Source organism: Osmia lignaria, chromosome 2 (genome assembly GCF_051020975.1).
Source record: "Osmia lignaria lignaria isolate PbOS001 chromosome 2, iyOsmLign1, whole genome shotgun sequence".
In the NCBI taxonomy this organism is placed as follows: Eukaryota; Metazoa; Arthropoda; class Insecta; order Hymenoptera; family Megachilidae; genus Osmia; species Osmia lignaria.
The window spans coordinates 7,248,947-7,272,401 of NC_135033.1; the positions used below are offsets into that span (position 1 = coordinate 7,248,947).

Consider the following 23,455-nt stretch of genomic DNA (forward strand, 5'->3'; position numbering starts at 1 on the left):
ATTAATGTACAATAAAATGCGTTTTCACGAGCGTGTTGTCAGCTATCTACTGGGCTATTTATTTTTACAATTTTTAAATTATTTTCATACTTTTTAATCGTATCTTTCATATACCAGTGAAATTGGAATTCTTCTTTTTCGTACGAAACAATTATTGTGAAAATTAAATAGATGCAAGTTATGTTGTCTTTACCATTGATTCATAATATTATGTTTAACAATGTTCTCGATTTAAAAATTTCAAAAAGTGTCATTTGTATTTCTTTAATTCTAACTGCCTCATATAAAATTTATTTTTGCATTATTGTTTTGGTATAAATTATTAAATAAACTTTGTTTATTCACCTCGGTTTGTGCCAGTTTCGCTCTGTCAACCTTTTGTGCATCCGCGCAAACACTGAGTCTTGGTACCGCCAATTGTTGAGCTGCCTTTTCCTTCTCCTTCGCTTCTTTATCTGCGATAAATAGTAAATTTAACATTTGTTGCTTAATATCGATTGAAAAAGAAAAATCGAATTTGTCTACAAATTCAAAACAAAAAAATTGAAATTGTAGCTGTCTTCATGGTCTGCTGTTCGAGAGTTAATATTTTATAGATAAGAAGCTTTAAAATGGCACTGAACACTTGTATACAAAAAATTTATTATATTTTCGCACGTAAATAAATTTTGAATTAATTTCTTTATTTCTGTTTATATAAATAAATTGATTAACGTACTGCTGCAATCCTGTGAGCTAGACCAACGTTTCCGATCCTCGCTCTGTAACGTGTTTCCGTGTTTCCGGATACTTCTTCCCCATCCAGCCGTGATCGTACCCAGCCTCGAGAATGCTCGTTTCACCATTGGCGACGAGGGCACACTTTTGGGTCTAAACAAGTCAGAGCCAGTATCTCACAGAAACCGCAAAGCGGCACCTCAGGGTACGGAGAGGGAGTTCTTTCAAGGATTTACAAAGGACATTATTCCATTTTGTTTTCTTTAAAATATATTGTTAATTTTTAAATATAGAATATTTGTTACGAGGAAACTGTAGAGCTATAACGAGTGCTTTTTTTTTTAATTAATCTAAATTTGTATAATTGAAATTGTGTTATTTTTTTCGCTACGATCATTTTTATTATAGCTTTTAAGAATATGTTTTATTTTAAAATCAGAGATATGTACCATATTAACAGAATATTTTAAGGATATCAAAATCGAAGAATAAAATACCAACATTGTCCCTTGTTACAGATAGAAGGGAAGATAGAAATGTCAAAGGTGGTTGGAAGGTCAGGTAAATCAGGTTCAAATGCATTTCCAATTTTTCAATGTAATAAAAAAGACGAATATACGGGACAACGACGAAAGCTCGACCGACGATTCGCAAAATCGTGAAAACGTGCGTGCGATAAAGATAATTCAGAGCTTGCGATCTTATCATACGAGAATTCCGTTCGATCGAGCACGAATGTTATTTGCATGCCAGATTCGTATCTCTGCGTTTGTAAAAAGAAAGAAGATAGAGAACACTTTTAAATAGAAACGTTACGTGTTCGAGAAAATTGGTCGAGAAAGATATACAGAGTACGACGAGAAAAGAAGTGAAATAAAAATGAAGAAAATAATAAAAAAGAAAAGTCGACACGTTGATATTAATTTAGAGCTTATACATTATCGAACAAAAGTATGGGACCACCTTTTTATTAGATAATAAAATGGAAATTTTTGTTTTTTATAGCAAACAGGTATAATGATAAAATTGAAATCACAACTTTGGTGTTATCCACATATGAATCAATGTGTTAATTAAGGTGGTTTCATATTTCTGGTTAAAAATGTAAATACGAACTAATTTTTTTCTCCAATGTTATCTTGATCTCGAAAATTAAACATGCTACATGTAATTTAGAAAAATAGCGAAGACGACACTTGTAGCTTCGAGTATTCTTGCATCGCAACAAAAATTTCATCGAGTCCATCGCATTTTACAAACGTATCACGATAGAAGACAGTTTTGAAACGTAATTTCGATCAGTGAATTATAATCATGCGGTGCTGTGTGTCTGTGTATGTGTACGTGAGGATAGGAGACATGGAAGTGCCGTAAAGAATACACATATTTACAATTAAATATGTATATGTACAATAATAGATATTCATTCGACAACGACATCAAAGGCGAATTTTACTCTCACCGTTGTGTTCCAATTTTCTTATTTGCTAAATAAATCTAGATGGTGAATTTTGTTATTTTCTTCGTTTTTCTTTAACCCATTTCTGGCCTGATGAAAAATGTAGATCATGGTTTGTAAATGAGAAATAAAATTGATTGGATTCATGTAAAACATGAAAGGTGATCCCAAAGTAAAAAAGAAGTCTTGTTAGATAGCACAAGATTGATTTTGCATTAACACGAAAATAATTATAAATAAATTTTGCAAAGATTTTTTTAATACTAATTGCCATTGTTTTAATTTTAATTTAGTACTATCAATATTATCATTTTTATGAATATTTTTCTTGTTAAAATTTTTAATTTCAGATTTTAAATTCTTCTTCCATATATTATAATAAATATTGTAAGCATTATAACTAAGATTTGTTTATAAATTCAACTGTAAATTAAAGTAAAAATTACTTGATATCCTATAATAGAACATAATAAATATGTATAAAATCAGTGAGCAAGTTGGCCAAAAATGGGTTAATATCTCATCATATTTCAACAAATTTTAATGCAAAGAGATTTATACAAATACACAAGTCCTCAGAATCAAATTTGAAACTGGACCATTGACATTAACAGTGCACACTCTTGTTAATTAAAATAATAATCAAGATACGAACCTTGGACTTTCCATATCAGGAACTTGAAGGAAATTGGAACTTCTTGGCTTTTTAGGACTCAACAAACTTGGTGCTGGTCTGGCAAGTAATTCTGCAACTGGCACTTGTGGACTTCCAAAACCTGTTTGGATTCCATACAACATTTCTTGGAACACTCTGAAAATATTGAATAAATCACTGATTTTGATAAATGATTTATATTATTAATTTATTACCGTATTATAAGTAATACTATTTAAAACAATACTTTATTACATTATAGCATAATAAATTATATATTTTTTGGTGATGAATTAATTATTTATTCCATAATCACCTGCTTCTGACTGCTAGAATTGCTCTAACACCGGTGAATCTAACTTTTTGCTTCTTTTGGCCAGGTACTAAGAAAGAAACATCGAACAGATTCGCGTTCAAAGCGGTATTCTCTTGATTATTCAAGAATACTTTAGTGAAGTCTTTAGCTAGTTGATCGTAATCCTCGAACTGGTCTCTGACAGAATCCAAAAGCGGCGAGGATGGTCTCATGTGACCTATTGGTCTCCAAGAACCGCGTCTGAAACATTAAATTTCATTAATTATTTCTGATACTTTAGTTACGTAACTGTACATAATTATTATTTATTTAAATAATATTATAATTTCTTATTTATTTATTTATTTTTACCTATACGGTTTTGGAATCTGTCCAGTCTCAGCATGATTAGCCAAATTAGCCACAATGTCTTCCAACATTTGAGTTCTCGTTCTCTCTTGCATTTTCGCGAATTTTGGCGCAGAATAACTTGCCCTCTCACCGTTGACAATTTTCGTTAAAATCCATTCACGAAACATAGGACCTGTCGCGTTGAGAAACAAATTAAGAACAGTGATTAATCTTGCTTTAAAATGAATTATCTGTTGTTACCTTTTTTGAAGACATTCTGTTCCCAAAGATAGGGTTTGTAGGCTCCAACTTCGTCCCTTGTTACCACAGACACTTCATACCTGGTCACTTTCCTTTTTATTCGCGGACTGACTCGAACTAAGATGAACGTGTGCAAAAAATGTGATTTTATGCAGGCTGGATTGAAAGCAGTGTTGTCTGCCTCCAGAAATACTACACACACTATGTCGTTGCCAATGTGTCTTTTCCTTTGTAGCTGGAAAACATGAAATTTTATAATAATTAATTACATACATGAATTGTTAGTATTAAAAGTGGTATGTTTCTAAAATAATAAGTAGACTGCTGAGTCCTAGAGTATACAAATATTCAAGATTATCACATTATTTTAAAATAGTTAAACTGTAATTAAAATTTTCAATGCAATTCAATACTTGCGCTTGCAGCTAAGCAAAATAACAAATTGTTGTTATTTAATTTTCTCGTTTTTAATAATATTATTTACCTTTTGTGCGTCATGTTTCTCGTAAGGAAGCAACGTGGACACATGAAACATAATTTCAATGCCTCTCCAATTGGTGTAAACCGAGTATAAACCAGTTAAATCGTGAATGGTGTCCAAACCACCCTTGTACTTATCAAAACCCTTTAATCGAACTTTATCACCAAGGATTTGCAAGAATTCTTCGAACAACGTCGAATTTTCGTTGTTATCTAATATCTCCTCCTCTGTTCGTTGGCCCTCTTTTACGTAAATCACACCAACTTTCAGTTCCGATTTTATGAAGACCTGATCCAATTTGAGCAACTCGTCTTGGGTATCTGGTAGTTGGCCCAGTGTTAAGGGTGGGTTTACATTTACTTCTTTCCCGAGGCTACGAACTACCTCTTCGCGATTGTACCTGAAAATGAAAGGAGAAATTAAGTTAGTAAAATAAATTTATATTAAAGACTAATTAGATGAAGATGAGGTTTATGATAAGAGGTAAAATGATTATTTCTTAGATTGTTCTTTAAAGGGTTAAAATTATTGCAATATTCTAATAATAATTTTGCATAATGCAAATTTTTTTTTTAAGATTTGGAATCATTTTTATGAAGTTGTATTTCAAATAAATATATCAAGGCTATTAAATGAAAAATTTTTTTATTTTTAGGTAGATATACCCTTTTAACCCTCATACAATAAAACAAATTCACAAAATCTCAGAGTCTTTCAATAGTAATTAATTAAAGAAGTAGAAAAGGGTAATAGCGTTTAAAATACGATTTCTAAAATGCTATTACTTAAAACTTTTCATTAGCCATGAAATGAATAAAAATCTAGAAATACCTGTCAGCAAAGACGCAGCTGGCAGGAATCAATCCATGAACAGTATAACTGATTGCCCTGACGAGGATTCTGAATTGATCTCGTCCATTCAGCGTTTCCTGTTTGATGCTGAGTATCACCGGACCCAGATCCTCGTCCTTGGTGAAGTAATTCCAGTGTTCAGTTCCATAGAAGTATTTCTCGTAGGTTTCCTGTTCGACAGAGGTGAGCTCGAATCCTTGGTTCTTTTCCCATTGTTCTTCGATGGTAGTTTTCTTTCTAGGTAACTCGTCGGTGTCCGATTCGTGTTGATCTTCGGCCAATTCTGTGTCTGTCGCATCTCCGCTCTCGCTCTCGTCCCAAATCGTATCTGTGGTGATCTGTTGTCTGGAACACTCGATCCAGTATCCAGGTGTGGGCACCAGGTTGTGCGGGAACTCGTTACAAAATTCGTCTGCAAAGAAAGTTTCAGGAGAATGTTCGTCAACAATATGTTCCACTTGAAAGTGGATGTAATTACAATTTTTATTAACATGTTATTAAATAAAATTTTATTAAATGAAGTTTATGCAATAATTTTTATAAGACTTTAAACGATAAATTGATATACGATACGCTTTATTTTGTAATACTTTTATGTCATAAAATCATGTGAAACTTTCTTAATTCCCAAATCAACTGCTTGATATATCTAATATTTGTCGTTTCATGCAATGATCTTCTTCTAATTAGGTTAATCATTAAAAATAATTTTAATAGTCCGCGACGAATCACAACGGTTAATAATTAATCGGGTAGAACATTTGAACTAAGGAGGCCATTGGTGTCCGATCGATCCATCGATCCATCATTTTTCCAGCCTTCGACGATACCGCGGTCGATGCACTGTAAGGTAGAACACCAAACTGTTTATAGACAGGCGTGGTATTCGAACTTAAAGTGAACCGTCCGCGGTGCATCTTCGACGTCTTTCCATCCCTCTAATCTCGGCGTTCTCCTGTCGGAACTAATGGCCTGTAGTGCTTCGTAAATTCGATCGTCGATACGACAGCTTGCTGCTCCATCTTGCCACTTCTTCGTCCGTTTCTCCACGACGTGATAAAATAATGATCTTCAGAGGGTAGGAGATTCTTCATGGAGCGATGCTCATCCTCCTTGATGTTTGATGTCTCTGTTCTTTTTTCGCTTGGTTCTTTGTTGGATTTTGGAACGATGAGTTTCCTTTTTTTGGGGGAAGTACTTTGTTCGTGTGATACGGAGTAGAATGATTGATAAAACTTTGGTACCTTGTTTGTGATAAATTGTTAGAGCTGTTGTTCCTATTGTAACCACCATAGTTATGTATTTTAAATATTACTGCTATATTGGACCGTTTATTTTGTAAATGGTGTTGGTCTATTTCCAGCAAAATGATAGATTGTTTATAAATAAGAAGATTACATTTTGTTACAATCTCAAATTTTTCCAAAAATGTACTTACATCACTTTCCAAATAAATGGTCTAACAGTTTTCGAGGATATAGTAATTTTTTTTCATTTTAACGGATAGTACAATATAATACAAATTTTATTAATTAAATGGGATATGAACACGTTAATCGGGACTGTAAATTTAATTTAGTTAAATAATTCAGAAATTGAAGCACTAGAATAATTTTTGAAATATCATTAAGATTACACTGAACGTGTGAACTAACAAATTGAGGCATCATTAAAAAAAATTCATTGTTCATACCTCCAATTATACATTTTCTAGTGTGTCTGATTAACCATGAATGTTTCTACTCTGGCGGTCAACGTGTTAATACACCACTGAACATTGTAGAAGTCACTAATAACTAGTATCACAAATTTAATATAATCGAATAATTAATTAAATAAAAAGAAGATAATAAAGGAAATTAACACCTTCATGACCAGTGCCACGTGTGCAATAATAATTACAATTAAAAATTAATTATTTTGCAGTATCTGTAAATTGAAATTTTTTGAACTTAAAATTGTAATAGTATTAGTAAAAAAAAATTCCACGTAAAGTGCGGTCATCAAAGTGTTGAAACGAATTGCATTTGTGATATGGTTGAATTTTAATTTTAATTTGGTATCCTGCTCATTTCCCCTAATTCGTCACAGTGAAATTTGATTCGAAAGTGCAAACGTGGCTGGTCGTATGTAAAGGCGCATAATCCAAGACAGGAAGAACCACCTGTAGCTCCGACACATACATATGTACGCTTGTAAAAGTTCGCGACCCGAGTCTCTTTCCTTCCGGCAGCTAGACGCGCCGAGTCTCAAAGGAATTGCGACCACTCGAGCAAGAAACCGAGTCGTGCACTGTGTACCCATTTAAAATTGAGATCGATTCCTCTTTTTTGTAATCATGTCGATGAAACGTTCTTTTAACATTAAAGAACTCTTAACTTAATAGATTAATAGTAACACGTTTGATACTATTTACTTTCTAGCGGAAGAACTCATCTACATTTCAATATTGTAATAATAATCGTTGAGGTAGGTTTTGATCTTAGGAGACGATTATATTATTATTTTTACAAAATTTTTATACAATTTGTCTGCAATAATTTCGAATTTTTTAGTAGGATTTTTAAAAATAATTTCACCTATAATTACAACTAATTGATTGATCCAGCAATTCCGTCCTTTTCTTTCTTACTAAGAAAAATAAAATAGTAGTTTGGAAATTAAAAATCTTCGTAAATGGCACTGTCACATATTAATTTTCAGGAACAATAAAAATGTTAGCTCCTTAATTTTGTAAATAGAACTTACTTATTAAACCCTTTGATCCAGAACTGCATTGTACTGACGTACAAACTTTTACCATGCAAAATGGTTTTAAAGTTCATGAAACTTAATTATTAAAACATGCCTGTAATCGTGGAAATCACAATCCAAAATTGTTAAATATTTTGTAAGCTGTTGCAACATTAAATAATTAATTATACAAACTTTGTGATTGTTAAAGTAACTGATAAGCAGATTAATACATTTACTACCACGTGAGACCATTTTTTTAAATCTTGAAATGCCTTCAAAAAAATAAAAGTTGTATAATTAAAAGTTACTAATAATGTAAAATACTAAATAAATAATTTTAAAAAAATTAAGTTGTTTTGTATGAATTTCCAACTGGTTCATGCTGATAGCAAATGTGTTAATTTAGTGTTCTTTTTTTTAAATTATGGTAATCCAATCGTGTCTTTGAATAATTTAAATGATTCTACCTGAACATGCTTGCGGTGGCAATGGGAAGATCAAGGTGGTCGATGATTTTCTTCGGGCAACTGCGCAGCCTAAACTTTGTGGTTTGAAGCTGCGCAACTGCTGCATGAAGTCCGAGCACTCCATCAGCGCCACGTCAGCGAAGTGAAGATCGCAAAGTATTTGGTTTTTGAATCTGTGAAAAGACCAACAGAATAATTGATGATCCTCCAAACACTTGCAGTAAGTGGCTACTGATGAACATAGATTACATTTTGATTAATAGTGGCGAATAAATGGGTGCATAAGTTCATGGAAGTCTTTTATTTTAATTAGATCTATTCAATTTTTCTTAGCTGCCACATTTTTCATTTTCAAATGAATGTCCTGCAAAGTGTACTCTGTAATTTATGACACGGGCGTTATAATGCTTCAGTGCAATTTTTACACAATAAAAAAAATATATAAATAATGGAAATATTGTAAAACACTTCGACCAAGACGGAATGTATGGTATAATAGAATAAATGAATACGAGAAACTCAAGTTTTCGTGCTCGTGAAATTTTTAGAACCTTTTCCTTTTTTCACTCACCGTCTAGCCCGTTTTTGATTGGGTCCCGTGAGATTCAGGCCGCAGCTGTTACATTTTAGGCATTCCTCATGGTAGTGATTGTTGTCGTACAACGGTGATGGTTCTTGAAACAATAGAATCACGAAAATCAATTAAAAGGTTTTATTTGCAATGAAAATTAAATCTATTATTTGGTAAATAATAATAGAAACTGCTTTTTTCATTGATGAATAACAGTTTGTAAGAGTTATAATAATAAATAGCAATTTACCTTCACTAATAGAAATTTACATATCATTAGAATACCCATAGAATATATAGATAGATAAATCTGTGTATACAAAATTATTATTGCAATATTATTTATTAAAGAAATAATTACATCGTCATGTTAAATCTCACGTTACAACGACGTACAACAAATATTAAAATTAATTTATAATTATTCGCTAAGTATTTTCATCTTATACAATTCTTATGCACCTAACGTAAACATCAAAAAAATTATTATGTTAAATGGAGCATCGTATGCTCCATATCAACACCCAGAAAAACACGTTCAATATATTCATAGAAAGAAAAAAAGAAGAAAGAGAACCAAGAAATCAGCTTCGTTGAAGCGTGACCCATCGATCAATTTTGAGATACAACGTTAGACCAGTCGCGAAGCATCCTAGAAGTTCGATCGTTCTTTTTTTTTTTCTTCACGTCCCCGATCCCATTTTCCCTCCTCTGTTTTCCGTGTTTTATACTTAACGACCCTTCGAGCGTGTCGTCGAGGGGTGTGGTCGATTCTGTCCCTCTTTCTCACTCTATCGTGACGCCCGTATGGGGGCCACAAAGAATTCCAGCGCGTGCCGAGCGTGGAATTTTGATATCGCGAAGAGAGTTGAGCGTCGCGACGCCGACGTCGCCGCTACCGTCGTGTTTTCGTGACCAACGGAACGTCTAATTGTACCCCCGTGTTCTTCATTCGAAATATTCCACCACGTGTTCCGTTTCCCGATGTGAAATTCTCCTTCTATGGGGGCTGATGAAATTTAGTATTCATACATTTATTCATTCGAAGAAGAAAATTTTATTTCGGTTCAAGAAATATGATACTGAAAATAAAATATTTCTATTAATTTAGAAATATTTTATAAACCAAATAATCCTTTTTGCAGAACTTTATTTTGATTAAAGTGTTTTTAGTCATAGGTGTTTCTTTTATATTCAACATTTTAGTTCCTGAAAGTTGTACACTGAAAATTAATTAACAAATCTTCGATTTATCTATAATTGAAGTAATAAAAATTTGATGTACTATAATTAGGAAGAACTTGAAAGTGAACAATTATATTTTCTTAGAAGTTAAACGTTCAAACGACGAATATTGACATTATTTCCTTTCACAAAATCAACCCTTGTTTGGCGACCATTTTGAAGGTATCATTCACCTGCCACCCTTTTCTCGAAGCCCAGAAGTAAAAGGAAGATACGGTTTATCGTCGCGACCCGTGGTTGCAACTTTTAAAGCGTTCTCTTTCGAATGGAAGCGACACAAAGCATATCAGAAAATAATCGTAACTTCCCTTACCGCGGATATTGCCTCGAGCTCTTCGCGGCAAATAAATAACGAAACTTATCCCGTTACAGCCACTGGGAACCATAACCCGTGAAAAATGTTCTTAACGAACGAGAAGAAAGAAAAAAAAAGGAGGGAATTACACAAGGTATCGGAATCGCGATAACAGTTGTCTACTGGGTAAAGAGATATCGACGCTTCTTCAGTGAAGGGTGATCTTTCTCCTTTCTTGAACAGTTCATTGGAAATTTGATTGTGTACTGGCAATAACTTAATCGATTTGTAATTTCTATTTTTATTCAAAAAGTTCTATTTGAATCTAAACCTTGTAGAAAGAAAAATGTTCAGTTCAATCGTCTTGTGAGTTGCTTAGTCTTACGATGTTCGCAACACCGTTGACTTGTACTACTTGTTAATTTATTTGATTTCTGATGGACCCGATTAACTTCAAATTTTATGCTTCAAAACATCAAAACTATCATTCTATATAATTTACAAACTACATAACAAGAAAAATGCAACAATAATTCCATTATTCTCAGAAATAGAATTTTCGTTATGAGTAAATGAAATCCTAATTCGTAGCTTCATTGTTACGAAGAACCTAAGAAAGCCGAACCGGAGAAACAGAAGGCCTTCTATTATCTTGCAGGCAGTTCTCCCGAACAACATGATTCATTTTTAATAACTTCTTGTAAGATAGAAGCAAGAAACAACGGTCAGGATGGCCTGGTTACAAGGGTAGCGAGAGAAGAAAAGAAGAAGTTACGAGGCTGAAGCAAGCGCGTCACGACGGTAAGCCCGGTTTATCGGCGCTTTAACCTCTGCTTCGGCTCGCTTCACGCGGCCCAACAAGCAGCTAGCTTACCCGATTTCTGAAAACAGAATCATCGTCGTGACTCGTAAAAAAAGCTTTGGATTTTCGGGCAGATTGGCTTGCAAAATTAAAGCACAGAAATCGTTGACGTAAACTAGGATTTCTTTCTAAGGTAGGCGAGGTTCCTCAAAAATTCAGGAATTTTGGAATTAGAATTTCACAATATTGGAATTTTGAAAATCCTGAAATTTTAGAATTTTTAAATATTCTTTACTATAAAAAATTTCCAGTTTGCCCTTTCTGTTACTTATCGTCTGTAAGATGTAAATACTTCGTGACCGAACGTAATCGTAGCGCAAGGATTAACCAGGTTACAGGAAAGAAAAGGAACGGCAATTAGGACGGCTTTCTAACGATAATCGGGCGATCGATCGATCGCGAGTGAATTGAGTTGACGTGTTAGATAGGAATTAGTAATGAATGCGGCTGCGTTGCCGGGAATTAATGACGGAAGACAATCGAGGGTAGACGGGCTTGAATCGAAACTAATGAAATTCTTGGAATCGCGGGACACTGGCGATTACAGCCACGTCCCGTTAAAATGATAATTATTTCTGAAGCACTTATTGCGGTCGGAATTCCTTGCACGCGAACGAAAAAAGGAGAGAAGAGGAAACGGGTGATGAAGTCAATTACGACAGATTTATCGATCGTCGAATTAAAGAAAACCATATATCGTTTTGTGTGTCCAGATTTTCCTTGCCAATCAGATTTATGGTGCTATTTTTACCACGTTGACTTTCATACAATTTAATATACAATAGGAAAATAATTTAAAAAAGAAAATAAAGGATAGAATAAAATTCATAAATTGTTGAGTACTTGTTTTATACTGATACACAGAGGATTAAATGTTTGTAGCGAAGCTTATTTAATCAAACAATTCTAATTGAGTTTACATTTTAACGATATTGAATTCAATTTTCAATTTAAACCTACACAGAGTATCAATGAACTGTGGTAGTAAAACTCGAGGCAACTCTGTAGTATAGTAACTCGATATATTTCACTACCCATCTCATCTGTTTCTCTTCCATCAAAGTTCTTTAAAACTGCAGTAAAAGTCAGAGTTACTTGGTAATACATCTGAATATTTCATATATAAATTGCATTTTTATAGTTCAGTTTTTTAGTGTAAGTAGTTCGATGATATAAATTGATGTTTATTAATATAAATGATTCTGGAGGTTATTTTATATTCATGTTTTTCTATCAAGAAAATTTTATCGAATGTTATTAAAAATTAGAATTATTCAACACGCAATGTTAATTAAATATACATAATATCATAATAGAGTAGCACAATTCAATATTTTATAATAGAACAGATCAAAAAATCAGTGTTTGATACAATTTCAGTAGTACAGCTCAACGATAACTTCCTCAGTTGTAGAATTCCATAAGAATTCTATGGAAAGTTTATCCTAACATATAGTTAAATTTAGCACTCAACATAGCGCTATTAATATCAGTAAGTAGTATAAGTCAATATATCATGCACCTATAACACTTCTACCTAAACTGGCTCTAACAGATAGTGAAACTCAAGTATTTTATTATAATGTAGTTCTATCTTTCCTATACTCTTTTTTGTTATTCTGATAAGAATTCAGTGGTACAACTCAACGATTCCCAGTGGTATGACTCAATATATCATGCGCTCATAATACTCCTATAAAAGAAACAAATTCTAACAAATAATAAAGTCCAACATTATTTTATAGAAACACAAAGTTCAATGGTACCCCTCAAGATCTTGCAGTAGTAGAAGTCAATATATTTAACCCCATTTTCATCTTCTCTTCCATCAATCCATTTCTAATTCTAATTCCATTTTATAAAGTCATCACTGAACTTAAAAACGAATGGTCTACGTATAAACTCTGAAATTCTACAGTATTGATCATTTCCAAAATCTAAACTACCATGAGATTAGAAAGATCGTGTCAACAGTCCGCGTGGATCCTTCCCTCGATTACCATTTTTCGATTAAAAGCCCATTAAGTTGGCGTCACGCGGCACAGGCCGGAGAGGAAGAGGTTAGATTAGGGAATAATACGATCAGGCCGTTCGATTGAATTTCCATTCGTCGAGCAATTTCTCTTTCTCCCTTCGCAATCCACCATCTTCCACAGTACCATGCCATTGTACTCGTGGTTCTCGAGGCTACAAGTGGTCGAAGGAAACGAACCGTCCGATCGACTCAACTACTAGATGATTCTTTTTTTTACCCTCTTCTTCGGTCGAAGAAGTTTCAAGGAATTTACCGAGAACGAGAAAAGATGGATATTTTAAACGATGTTATATTTCTTATGCCAAATAGGTGAAACTTTGAAACTTTTTACACGTATAATTATTGAATGAAAAGTTAAAAATTTTTCAAAGGTTGCAAATGTAATTTTTAACTTTATATTTCAATTTCAATATAAACAGAAATTATTCCATAATTTCGAATTTTCTTCTAATGAAATTGAAATGTTTCAAATACTAAATTACTCTTTTATTCGTAAGTAAAATTTTATTATTTACATTATTTTTTTGAACTATTGTTACAATTACTATAATTTTGAAAAAACCGAAAGCTACATTGTAGAAGATACTTTTTCATTCATAATTTGAAAAGAATTCTATATTTTTTAAAAACATGTTTTGAATTAATTTTCGATCCAAGTACTTTTATAATTTGTCAAAGATGAATATAAAATCTTTAGAAATCTTCCACTTTGTGATGTTCCATACGACACCATTTAATTTTATCTAATGAAATTTCGTATCTATTTTCTATTTTTATATTACTGACTCGATTCACTTGTGTGGGACAGGCTGTTAATTATTCTTTAGATTGCTCTCTTCATTTCCTTCATTTCTATCTTCTAAAAGTGGTATTCAGTTGAGTATACTGGCGCAGTGGTCCGGATGAAATAAAAGCAAAGGATCGAGAGGGAACAGGAAGACGGTAGTATGTTTCACCTTATTATTCCGTGCTCCGACACGGGAATGCGGAAGCAGCCCCTGACGCAATTTCGAAATGGAGCCGCGAACCAGCGGGCGTTCCGAAGGATTGCATTAGTCTGCGGCTCGCGAATTAAGGGCAATTCCTTTTTTTCCCCTCTCTCCTTCGTTCGCAGGAAATGGAATGGAAGAGTGGAAATGGTCGATGGATGTTGAAAAGAAGTCGGCTTTGAGGGACAAGTGTCGCGGGGAATAGTGATGAGTGGCTGTGATAATGGAGACACAGAGGTTGGTCCACATGAATACTAAGTTGTTTACTCTTCATATTTGTTTACCATTTCATTGCTATTCGCGTGCAAAAGTGTCTGAGAAATTTTGATATTGTAAGCTAATGACCCTTTCAAATCTTTGACTCAAATCATTGTACAACTATACCATTTGTACCTTTTCTTTTCATAACGATTTTAGTTTATTTTTTATTAGAGCACACTCAACCAAAAGGTTAATTATAGAAAGCTGTAATTATAATATCAAGTCATTCTATAAATAATCATAATATGTTATAAAAAAATTCCTTATTACATTTCTAACCATTTTCTATGGGCACCTCAAATTTTAATATAAAAACAATTAAATGAAATTTAAGTATAAAAATGAAATCATCAAATATTAAATAATTATAATTATGGAGATCGTTTTCACTGGATTATTTAACATGTTTGTTGAAAGAAACATGTTCGTCAGAAAACAAGGAATTTCGAAGAAAATATGATAATCAACATTTCCAGCGACTTGTCGTAATTAAATTTGTGAACAAAGAATCTGGCTGGTCTGTTGTATGCAGAAAAACGAAAGGAGATAACGAGCGGAGACAAGGGAAGAAAAGACAACCATCCGAAGAATTTTTATCCGGTGATAATCACGGGGGCAGATATTCGCGAGTAAAATTAAAAGTTGAAGTGGGTGGCAACAAAGAGCATCGGAAGAAACGTCCTGACGACTTCCGGCGTGGAATTATCCGAACTTTTTTGTAACGAGCGACACTCTCGCCAGGAGGAAAGGGAATTGTGTAAAAGTTACATTGTCACACAAATTCTGTGAAAAATACCTTCCTACGTAAGAAGTAGAAAGTTCTACGTTATTTTTCAACTAGGTGACACGAGAACAGAGATTTATAAATTTGAAGTTATTAGCCATCATGTTTTACATTCATAAAGTTAGAAATTAATGATATAATATGAAATACAAAATTAAATTAAAATTGAGGCTCATTCTATGATCCATTACTCGAGGGTTAAGGGTGGAGAATTTTACTTCAAAAGAAATTTATATTTGAAAAATTGAATTGTTATTGAACTCTATTGATATTATTTACATTGAATAATATTTGCTAATTGAAATTCTCTATTTTTAAAATTTATGTTATTTAAAAATGGTGAAAAACATTATTTTCATTTAGACAGGAAGTGTCATTTGCAAAATTTAATTACAACAAAAGTTCACTGATATTATTTAAATTAAATAGTATTTAATAATATGCTTTTGAAATTCTCTGTTGTTTATGACATGAAATATATTGTTTAAGCATTTCGATGTTATATTTTAATGATTTTTGTTGACGTTACGTTTTAAGAATTGATTGAAGTGTTTCGTAATTGCAAGAGAATTCATCAAAAGAGCAATTGTCGATCGCAATTTGCTCTATTACTTTATAAACGAGAATGATGCATTCTATTCTTCGAAAAAGCGAACGATATTTTACAATCACATTTGCTGTTACAATTGTAAAACGTTTTGAATGCTAACCGGGCATACAAATGGCACACAAAATGATGCTTTTGCAATGAAATATGCTTTGCTGGATTCAATTTCAACGTTGTTTGTCTTAAAACGGAAACTACTTTTAGAAAATCGCATTTACTGGGAAATTAATAGAAAACGGTTCAATCATTTTCATTGAAATCTTCTTCGTGATCGGATGAAATTAAATCATAAAATATTTAATGAAACTCTTATTGTTTTCAGGAAATTGTTTATAACTTTGAAATTGAAAATGCGATTAAATGAATATTATATAATTTTCATTTTAAGATATAAATTGATTCTATAATAATGGGATGCTGTTGTCTTATTCGTAGAAAGTATTAAACAAAAAGGAACGAATTATTTTTAAATGGTGTCAAAATATATTTGAAAATACTGCGACATTAAAGCGATTATAAAAATCAATCATTTATAAAATAAATTGCAAACTGTGTGTGCTTTTCAACAAGCTTAACGTTTAGATTTATAAGATAACAATTACGAAAACAGAATGTGATGGAACGAAATAAAATATGAAACGAATTCAAACAATGGAGTGTAATTAATGTGAAATCCTTCCCTTTGACATTATTTAACAATTAAAAGACTCCCTTTTATCGAATGATTCAAGAATTTCATGCTTCGACAGTCGTTTGGCATCAACGGCAATTAAACAACAATAAATTCTGTATTACAGATCGTTTAACTCAATTTCTTACTTTATTGTGCGAAGATCAAAGTTTGTTTCTGAATGAAGTGAAGGAAAATTATAACGTAATCATTTTACAGTTAAAAAAAAAGAATCTTATGTAGCAGATTTTCAATGTAACCCAACAAAGAATTAATCATGTAGTTCTTATTTTTCAAACAATTTAATAGAACTTGTAGAATTAGTAACAGAAAGAATATTTTCATTCCACAAGTGAAACTTATCATCAACATCAATCTTGAATCTCGTAAAAATCACGAAGTGAACCCTTCCAGCGGTCATAATGCACACGAACGCGTTGAATTTCAACGTGAGAGAGGGATCAGACGCGGCTGAACAATAAAAGCGTTCTAACGAGGAGCGTTTCTCCGCTCTGCTAATCACGGGGCTCGTAAAACCCGCGACGAAAATACTCTACACTGTTTCCTCTGTTGTTAAATGCATCCTGCATTGTCCTCGCTAAGGGATTACGTTAAATCTACACGTTTTCACAATTAGAAATGAAACGTTGGCTCATTGAAAAAAGATATCTATTAAATAATCTATCAATTATATTTGTAGTATTTATTCCATTATAAAGAAATTTATACCATTGTTGGAATGCAAGAAGTGGCAAACATAATAAATTAATAAAATAATAAATCAAATTTATAATTTTGAGGAAAGATCAAAGTATGTTTATAAAATTTTTTAAATAGTTTGAAGTTATTTTGGTAAACTCGAACTTGAAAGCTCGAAATTTGTAATCTAAAAAATAATTATTCTTGTCCCTAATAATTAATATCAATTTTCATTGTGGCAGTTAACGAGAAATCGATTACATTTACACTAACTAAAAATCTTTCATTTCACAATAATTGCCATTGATTACATATTTATATAAAAATGGTGGAAAAGCAACAAAATAAATACTACAATAGCATTAGCTTTTGACTGAAACTGTACCTGAGGCGTAATAACGAACAGGTGAAGAAAATGAAAAGGAAACACTCCTACCTCAGTCGTCCTAGCTCTGTACAGGATAATCTCGTCATCTCGTGCATCGTACACAGCACAGAATCCTTAGAACCCTTCATCGACATCACGAGTCTTTCTTCCCATCACTACAGCACCGTGTATCACATGTCACACGAGCACACCGCGATCAAACATCCGTCGTAAACGTGCACCACCATCAAGCAACGTGTAGTCCAAGGATCGCGAGCTCATCGAAGATCCTTTTTCTCAAGGACACAACCCGAAGACAAGCTGTTTTTGGCCGGCTTCCAAGGATTCGTGAACCGATACCCGCACAAGCCACCGCCACAAGTGGTTGCGTCCTAGTCAGACACCTTGCTACGTCTTCCTACACGTTGACAACGACGAGTCATCCAGGATGTCCATCCTCGAAAGATCACTCGATGGATCTTCCAGATAACGTATCTTCGATCATCGATCGAAGGGCAACACCCATCATTCTGATAGAAAATCTAAGCTGTCATTCGGAGGCAGCAACAGCTGGATCCTTCGACAGGACGATTTTACTTGGATCGATGTACTGCTCACTTGAAAAGTGACTCCTTAACAATAATAACACCAGGAATTTTTCATCAGATAAATATAAGGAACAATCATCAACACAGGACACTTTCAGATTGAAACACACTGTTTGGATAGTTGACGAGTCCTGATTGATCCTGCTGATTTTGTCCTTTATTCTATTTTTCCTAGGTTCTGACAGGATGTTGATCCTGTTGGAATGCACAGGTTCGATCTTCGATCAGGACAGCTCGATCACGATCACCGGGGATTGTAGAGTTCCATGGGGGATTGTTGCTTGTCTGCTTGATTGCGACAGGATACAGGTGTAGCTGGATTCTTCCAGGACACTAGGATACTGAAGAAAAACGCGTCGGGACGCGAGAGGAACACGCACACGCTCGGCAAGCAGCTCCTCGGGGCTGGTTTCCTATTCAGCTGGCTATTGACTGTCATGCACCCCAGTGTTACTCCATTGGAACTACAGCCACTGGCACCACGCCTGCGTCCACGGGGACGCCGTGAGGCGTCGTGACGCCGGCTGATTGCTGCGAACGCGTTGCCAAGGCGCATGCCGCGCCGTTTTCACCGGTTTGGTTCGATTTCAGCGTGGCGCCACTGAGCGGGAACTTTGATTGTCACTCACGTGGTGGAGAACGTTTAATGAACTTAGGGATAATTAGTTTGTCAATTTAATGACGAGGGTAATTCTAAAGTGTACGATGAAGGAGGTGTTGTGGAACTGAGGAAGAAATATAATAAGCGAGATTATAAGAATTTTATGGCACACATATTGAAAAAATCTTAAAGTAACATTCTGATTTTCATAACTAAGGTAGTTTTAACAAGAAATTATATGAAATTCAAGAAAAAAAAAAAAAAATACGAGATGAGAGTTGATAATTTAATGAACTTTGTAATAATTATTTTTTGGTTTTGGTGATCAATGTAATTTTAAGAAATGTAGTATAATTTAAGAAGAAATATGCTGTGTATATTTTTCAAATGTATATGTTGTTGAGAGTTCCATTATATCAACTATGTTGAAGAAAATAGTGTTAGCAGTAGTAGTGAAATGATAGTGATAAGTACACGAGATTACGTAGCAATAAAGTAGAATCGAAGAAGTGATATAATTAGATTTGAACATGATCAAGAAAATCCAAGGTCACGTTTATTGAGTTCATTTGTTGCTAATACCTTTGTGAATCTTGTAATCAACCTTGTACCTTTATTGGATAAAGCAGACTATAATTAATCTACGAAATAAAAGTAGATTCGAAAGAAAAATTAAAAATTTTCTTGGAATTGCCAGATAATTGACGTAAAACGTACAAAATGTTATTTGTGAGAAACGAAATAAATAAAAAAACTGAATAATTTCATAGAATATATCTTAATTAATTTTCAAACTTAAAATTAAGATATCAATAGTTTAATGAATCTTTTGAAAGATTATTAATTGAAATGATTTAAAAAATATATATGTGAAACTATAATCAATTCATTGTAGTAATGAACAATAATTAGTTAGGCAATTTTTTTGTATTCAAATATGAATGAAGAAATAGTATAGTTCAAAGTAGTCAGTGAAACAGATCAACGATGGCGCTTCCATCACGTTCGATTAAATACAGTTCATACTACTTAAAATTCACCTCCTATTGTAGCGGGAGCTCGAAAATGGAAATTTGTATGACACAACTATATGCAGATATAATTCACACTTAATTTATATAAGTAGAATTTATATCTTTCAAAATGTCAATTATAGTGATGAAATTTTTAACTCACCAGTTTGAGTACTGCTATCGAAAAAGGTGCTTGATGTCTCAACAGTCATCGTGGCAAATGTTCCATCAGTGATTTGTGCAGAACTGTCCCTTCGTCCTCGGTATCTTTGAACCTGGACCATACAAATATGAATTGAAAATAATAATTTAATTCAATAAATCCTTTGAAATCCTTGCTTCACAATTTTTTAATTCCATCATGGAAGAAAAGCAATTAAATTTGGATATTTCATTATATAAATTGTAATATTAGTAAAAATTAAAATTATTCACACACTTTTTTATTTTTGAATAGTAATTTGATTAATGATGAAAATTATAAGGCAAGGATTTTAATAGTAGAAGGTTAATCTATTTTGAAGTTCATGAAGAGCTGACCGTCTCATCGCTTTGAGAGCTTTGTCTTCGAAAATTTCGACATCTTATCATTTCTTCAGCAGTACTTTGTCGTCGAAAACCACGAGCTATGAAAATCTCATCTGTAGTTGACTGTCTTCTTATCGCAGGAGCATGTGCACAAGGAGAGGGACTTGGGTCTCTCGATGAACAGGAAGAACTATCTGGTGATCTGAAATACATAATGCATTTATCAATTAAAGTTATGTATTTGATCGAATTAAAATTAGATCACTTCTATTTTTAAAATAATCTAACAAAAACTCTCTTTCATTTATTACAATTTCTACATTACCATTGAAAATTTTAGATTCAATAAATTTTCTTTTAAATTTCTTTTATTCTTGAATTATATTATTTTTCAAAATGTCTTGTTTCGAAGGGAACAACATTATCCACACAACCAAATCAATAAAATACAGCTACCTAGGTGGCGACCGACCAGCCATTGATGTTGACTGCCTTCTCAGCTGGGATTTCCTTTGCCTGATAGGACTGATATCCCTTTTATCGACTGTCCTGTCAGGACTCAGATGGCTCCTGGAATCTCGACGTTTTGGGTAGGAGGCAGAATCAGGACTCAATGAGTCTCTGCGAGCTTTGCGTCCTTGAAACATTCAAAAAGATAATTTTTTACTAATTTTCTACAACATTTATTTTACAACATAGAGGAAAGAGATATGGAAATGATAGATAAATAGATAGATAGGAAGAGGAAAGACAGTAAATTACAATGAAGATAGACATTTCTTTTTTAAAATCTACAATTGAAAGTATATTCATAGTTACAATTGTGATTTATTCAATGCGTGAAACTTAGTTAATGGTGGTTCAAGTTTGTGATTGTACCTCCTTCATCAGGATCTGGTGATAATGTCGGCTGACTTCCTCGTCGTCCTGCTGGTGGCATCGATTCGTCTATGGCAGCTGCTTGTCGTGTTAATCTTGATAATTTGTTAGGGGATACCTCCTTTCCCTTGTAATAACACTGCAACAAAATTGTTTGAATAATCAAAGACATATTTAGGTATTTATATACATATTTAGATTCATCTACATCTCCTTTTCAACCTCTTTTAGTATTATTTAATATAAAATTAAATACAAATTAAATATTAAAAAAGTAATTACTAATAAATTTATATGATACAAGCGGAGGGGATACAATTTATAAAAGAAGATGGCTTTATATGTTTATATTTGAAAGTCGTCTGACCATACACTGACTGTTACTACTTGAGCTTTACTACTTATTGAATCTAATCTTCCATGGTGTAACAAACACTATTGCTTTCTTTCCCACCTAAATTAAATATTTTTTTATGCTTAAGAAAATTAAATCAGTCAATACATTTTCTAAAAATTTCAAATACAATCCCAATAATTAATTAAAACTTCCCCACATCTCACCTGAGTAGTGGAGTCTCTCCTAGTTGTAAGCAGAGGATGAGTCGGTGTGCTCACGTTTGGCGAGCCGACAGGACTCGAACTACCGGAGGTGGAGGTTCCAGGAAGTGGAAGATTGGTACCAGTTGTTGGTGAGACAGACGGCGGTGTCACCGAGGACATCACAATGGTAGGGGGAGTGATAGATGTCTCTAAAGTTAAGTTCTTATTCTCAGAAGTGGTTTTCATGTCCACAGTCAATGTGGTAGACGTTGACACGGTAGTGGTAGTTGTGGTTGTCGCTGTTTTGGAATCAGTGGTGGTTGTGATGAGTATCTTTCCATCGATCTGAGGAGTTGTTGACGTGGTGGTCGTCGTGGTCGGTGTAACAGTTTTCGTCTCCACCGTTGGTTGCATTTTAGCTTCGATGCTACTCGATCGATCACTTTTGTCCATCGAATTACGAGTTTCAATATGATCCCTAAAATAAAGAAAATATTTCTTTGTTAACAAATTTATAAAAATAATCTTATTTTCCTTCGTGAACCATTGTTTGCCTTCCTTCGGTAGAATTTTGTTCATTTAAATTAGAAACAAATGATATATTATTTTATTGGTTTAAACAGATCAAACAAATCCAAAATCATTAATAATGTACAAAAAAATATAACGTCCTAATAAAAAAAATAAAAATAGAAAATAAGATAATAAAAATTTTAATGTAACGAAGAGAAGTAAGGGAAGTTGAAAGTTTTGAAATATTTAAATATAAAATTAATATTCAGTGCTCTTAGGTAATATTCATGGAGCACTGGAATACATCCAGTAGTACTACCAGTAGTACGAAATGAAATTGATCATTCTCTGCATGTGCATCCCAACTATAATAGAATCTCACCTTAAATTAACAAGTTTAAATGCAGCAATTAATCATGAACACAGAGCTGTTACAAAGGGAATTAGAGAGGCAAATTCAGTCGTCAGTATATTATCCCATACCTAACAGCATTGCTGGCTGTGCTATCAGTGCTGGAGGCGCTGGGTCTTTGATCATTCCTATAATACTTTGCTGCCATCACACCGCTACCACTGTCAACAGATTGTTGGGACTGTCTGCGTCTATGATGGCGACAATTATGTTTCCGTTCACCAGGGCTGGGTGTTTGTCCAGCAACCACGGAATCCCTTCTGGATCTGGCACTCTCTCCGGAACCTCGTCGAGAATTCCTCGATTCCCCTGAATCTATAAAATAAAATTATTAATAACGGTCTTCATAAAGGAAAAAGTAATATATTTACTGGTGTATTTAGAAAGTTTTTACTTTTACCACTTCTTAACAGTGAGGCAAGGGGTAGTTTGAAATTTAGTTTGAAAATAATGAAAACTGGTGTACTTTGTAATTGAGTTCAAACAGTGAAGAAAAGGGAAGTAGGTGAAGTAAAATGAAGTAATTATTAGAAATTTAAATACTTTCTAAAGATCGACGACTAGTAGAACGTTATATCATTGAATTTGTACAGAGTTCACTAATTAATTGACTAACAATAAGCTAATATTTTTTAAGAAATTTTGAATGATATTGATATTCAGGAATTAATATGTAATATATTACATATAAACTGACAAATA

The 23,455-nt window shown here is 33.3% G+C and overlaps 1 protein-coding gene across 1 annotated transcript in view; it reads right to left on the reverse strand.

Annotated features, from left to right (window-relative positions):
- Positions 1–23,455, reverse strand: part of rsh (Rap GTPase activating protein radish) — a 29,347-nt gene that overhangs the window by 2,375 nt on the left and 3,517 nt on the right. Inside the window, exons 4-19 of the mRNA XM_034329882.2 lie at positions 22,825–23,068; positions 21,850–22,306; positions 21,289–21,427; positions 20,866–21,046; positions 20,422–20,611; positions 20,045–20,156; positions 8,846–8,948; positions 8,275–8,447; positions 5,051–5,483; positions 4,223–4,619; positions 3,739–3,973; positions 3,499–3,670; positions 3,148–3,387; positions 2,832–2,987; positions 719–870; positions 346–455 (exon numbers count right to left, since the gene is read on the reverse strand). Of these exons, the coding sequence (XP_034185773.1) occupies positions 346–455; positions 719–870; positions 2,832–2,987; positions 3,148–3,387; positions 3,499–3,670; positions 3,739–3,973; positions 4,223–4,619; positions 5,051–5,483; positions 8,275–8,447; positions 8,846–8,948; positions 20,045–20,156; positions 20,422–20,611; positions 20,866–21,046; positions 21,289–21,427; positions 21,850–22,306; positions 22,825–23,068 (3,494 nt within the window). The remainder of the gene's footprint in view (positions 1–345; positions 456–718; positions 871–2,831; positions 2,988–3,147; positions 3,388–3,498; positions 3,671–3,738; positions 3,974–4,222; positions 4,620–5,050; positions 5,484–8,274; positions 8,448–8,845; positions 8,949–20,044; positions 20,157–20,421; positions 20,612–20,865; positions 21,047–21,288; positions 21,428–21,849; positions 22,307–22,824; positions 23,069–23,455) is intronic.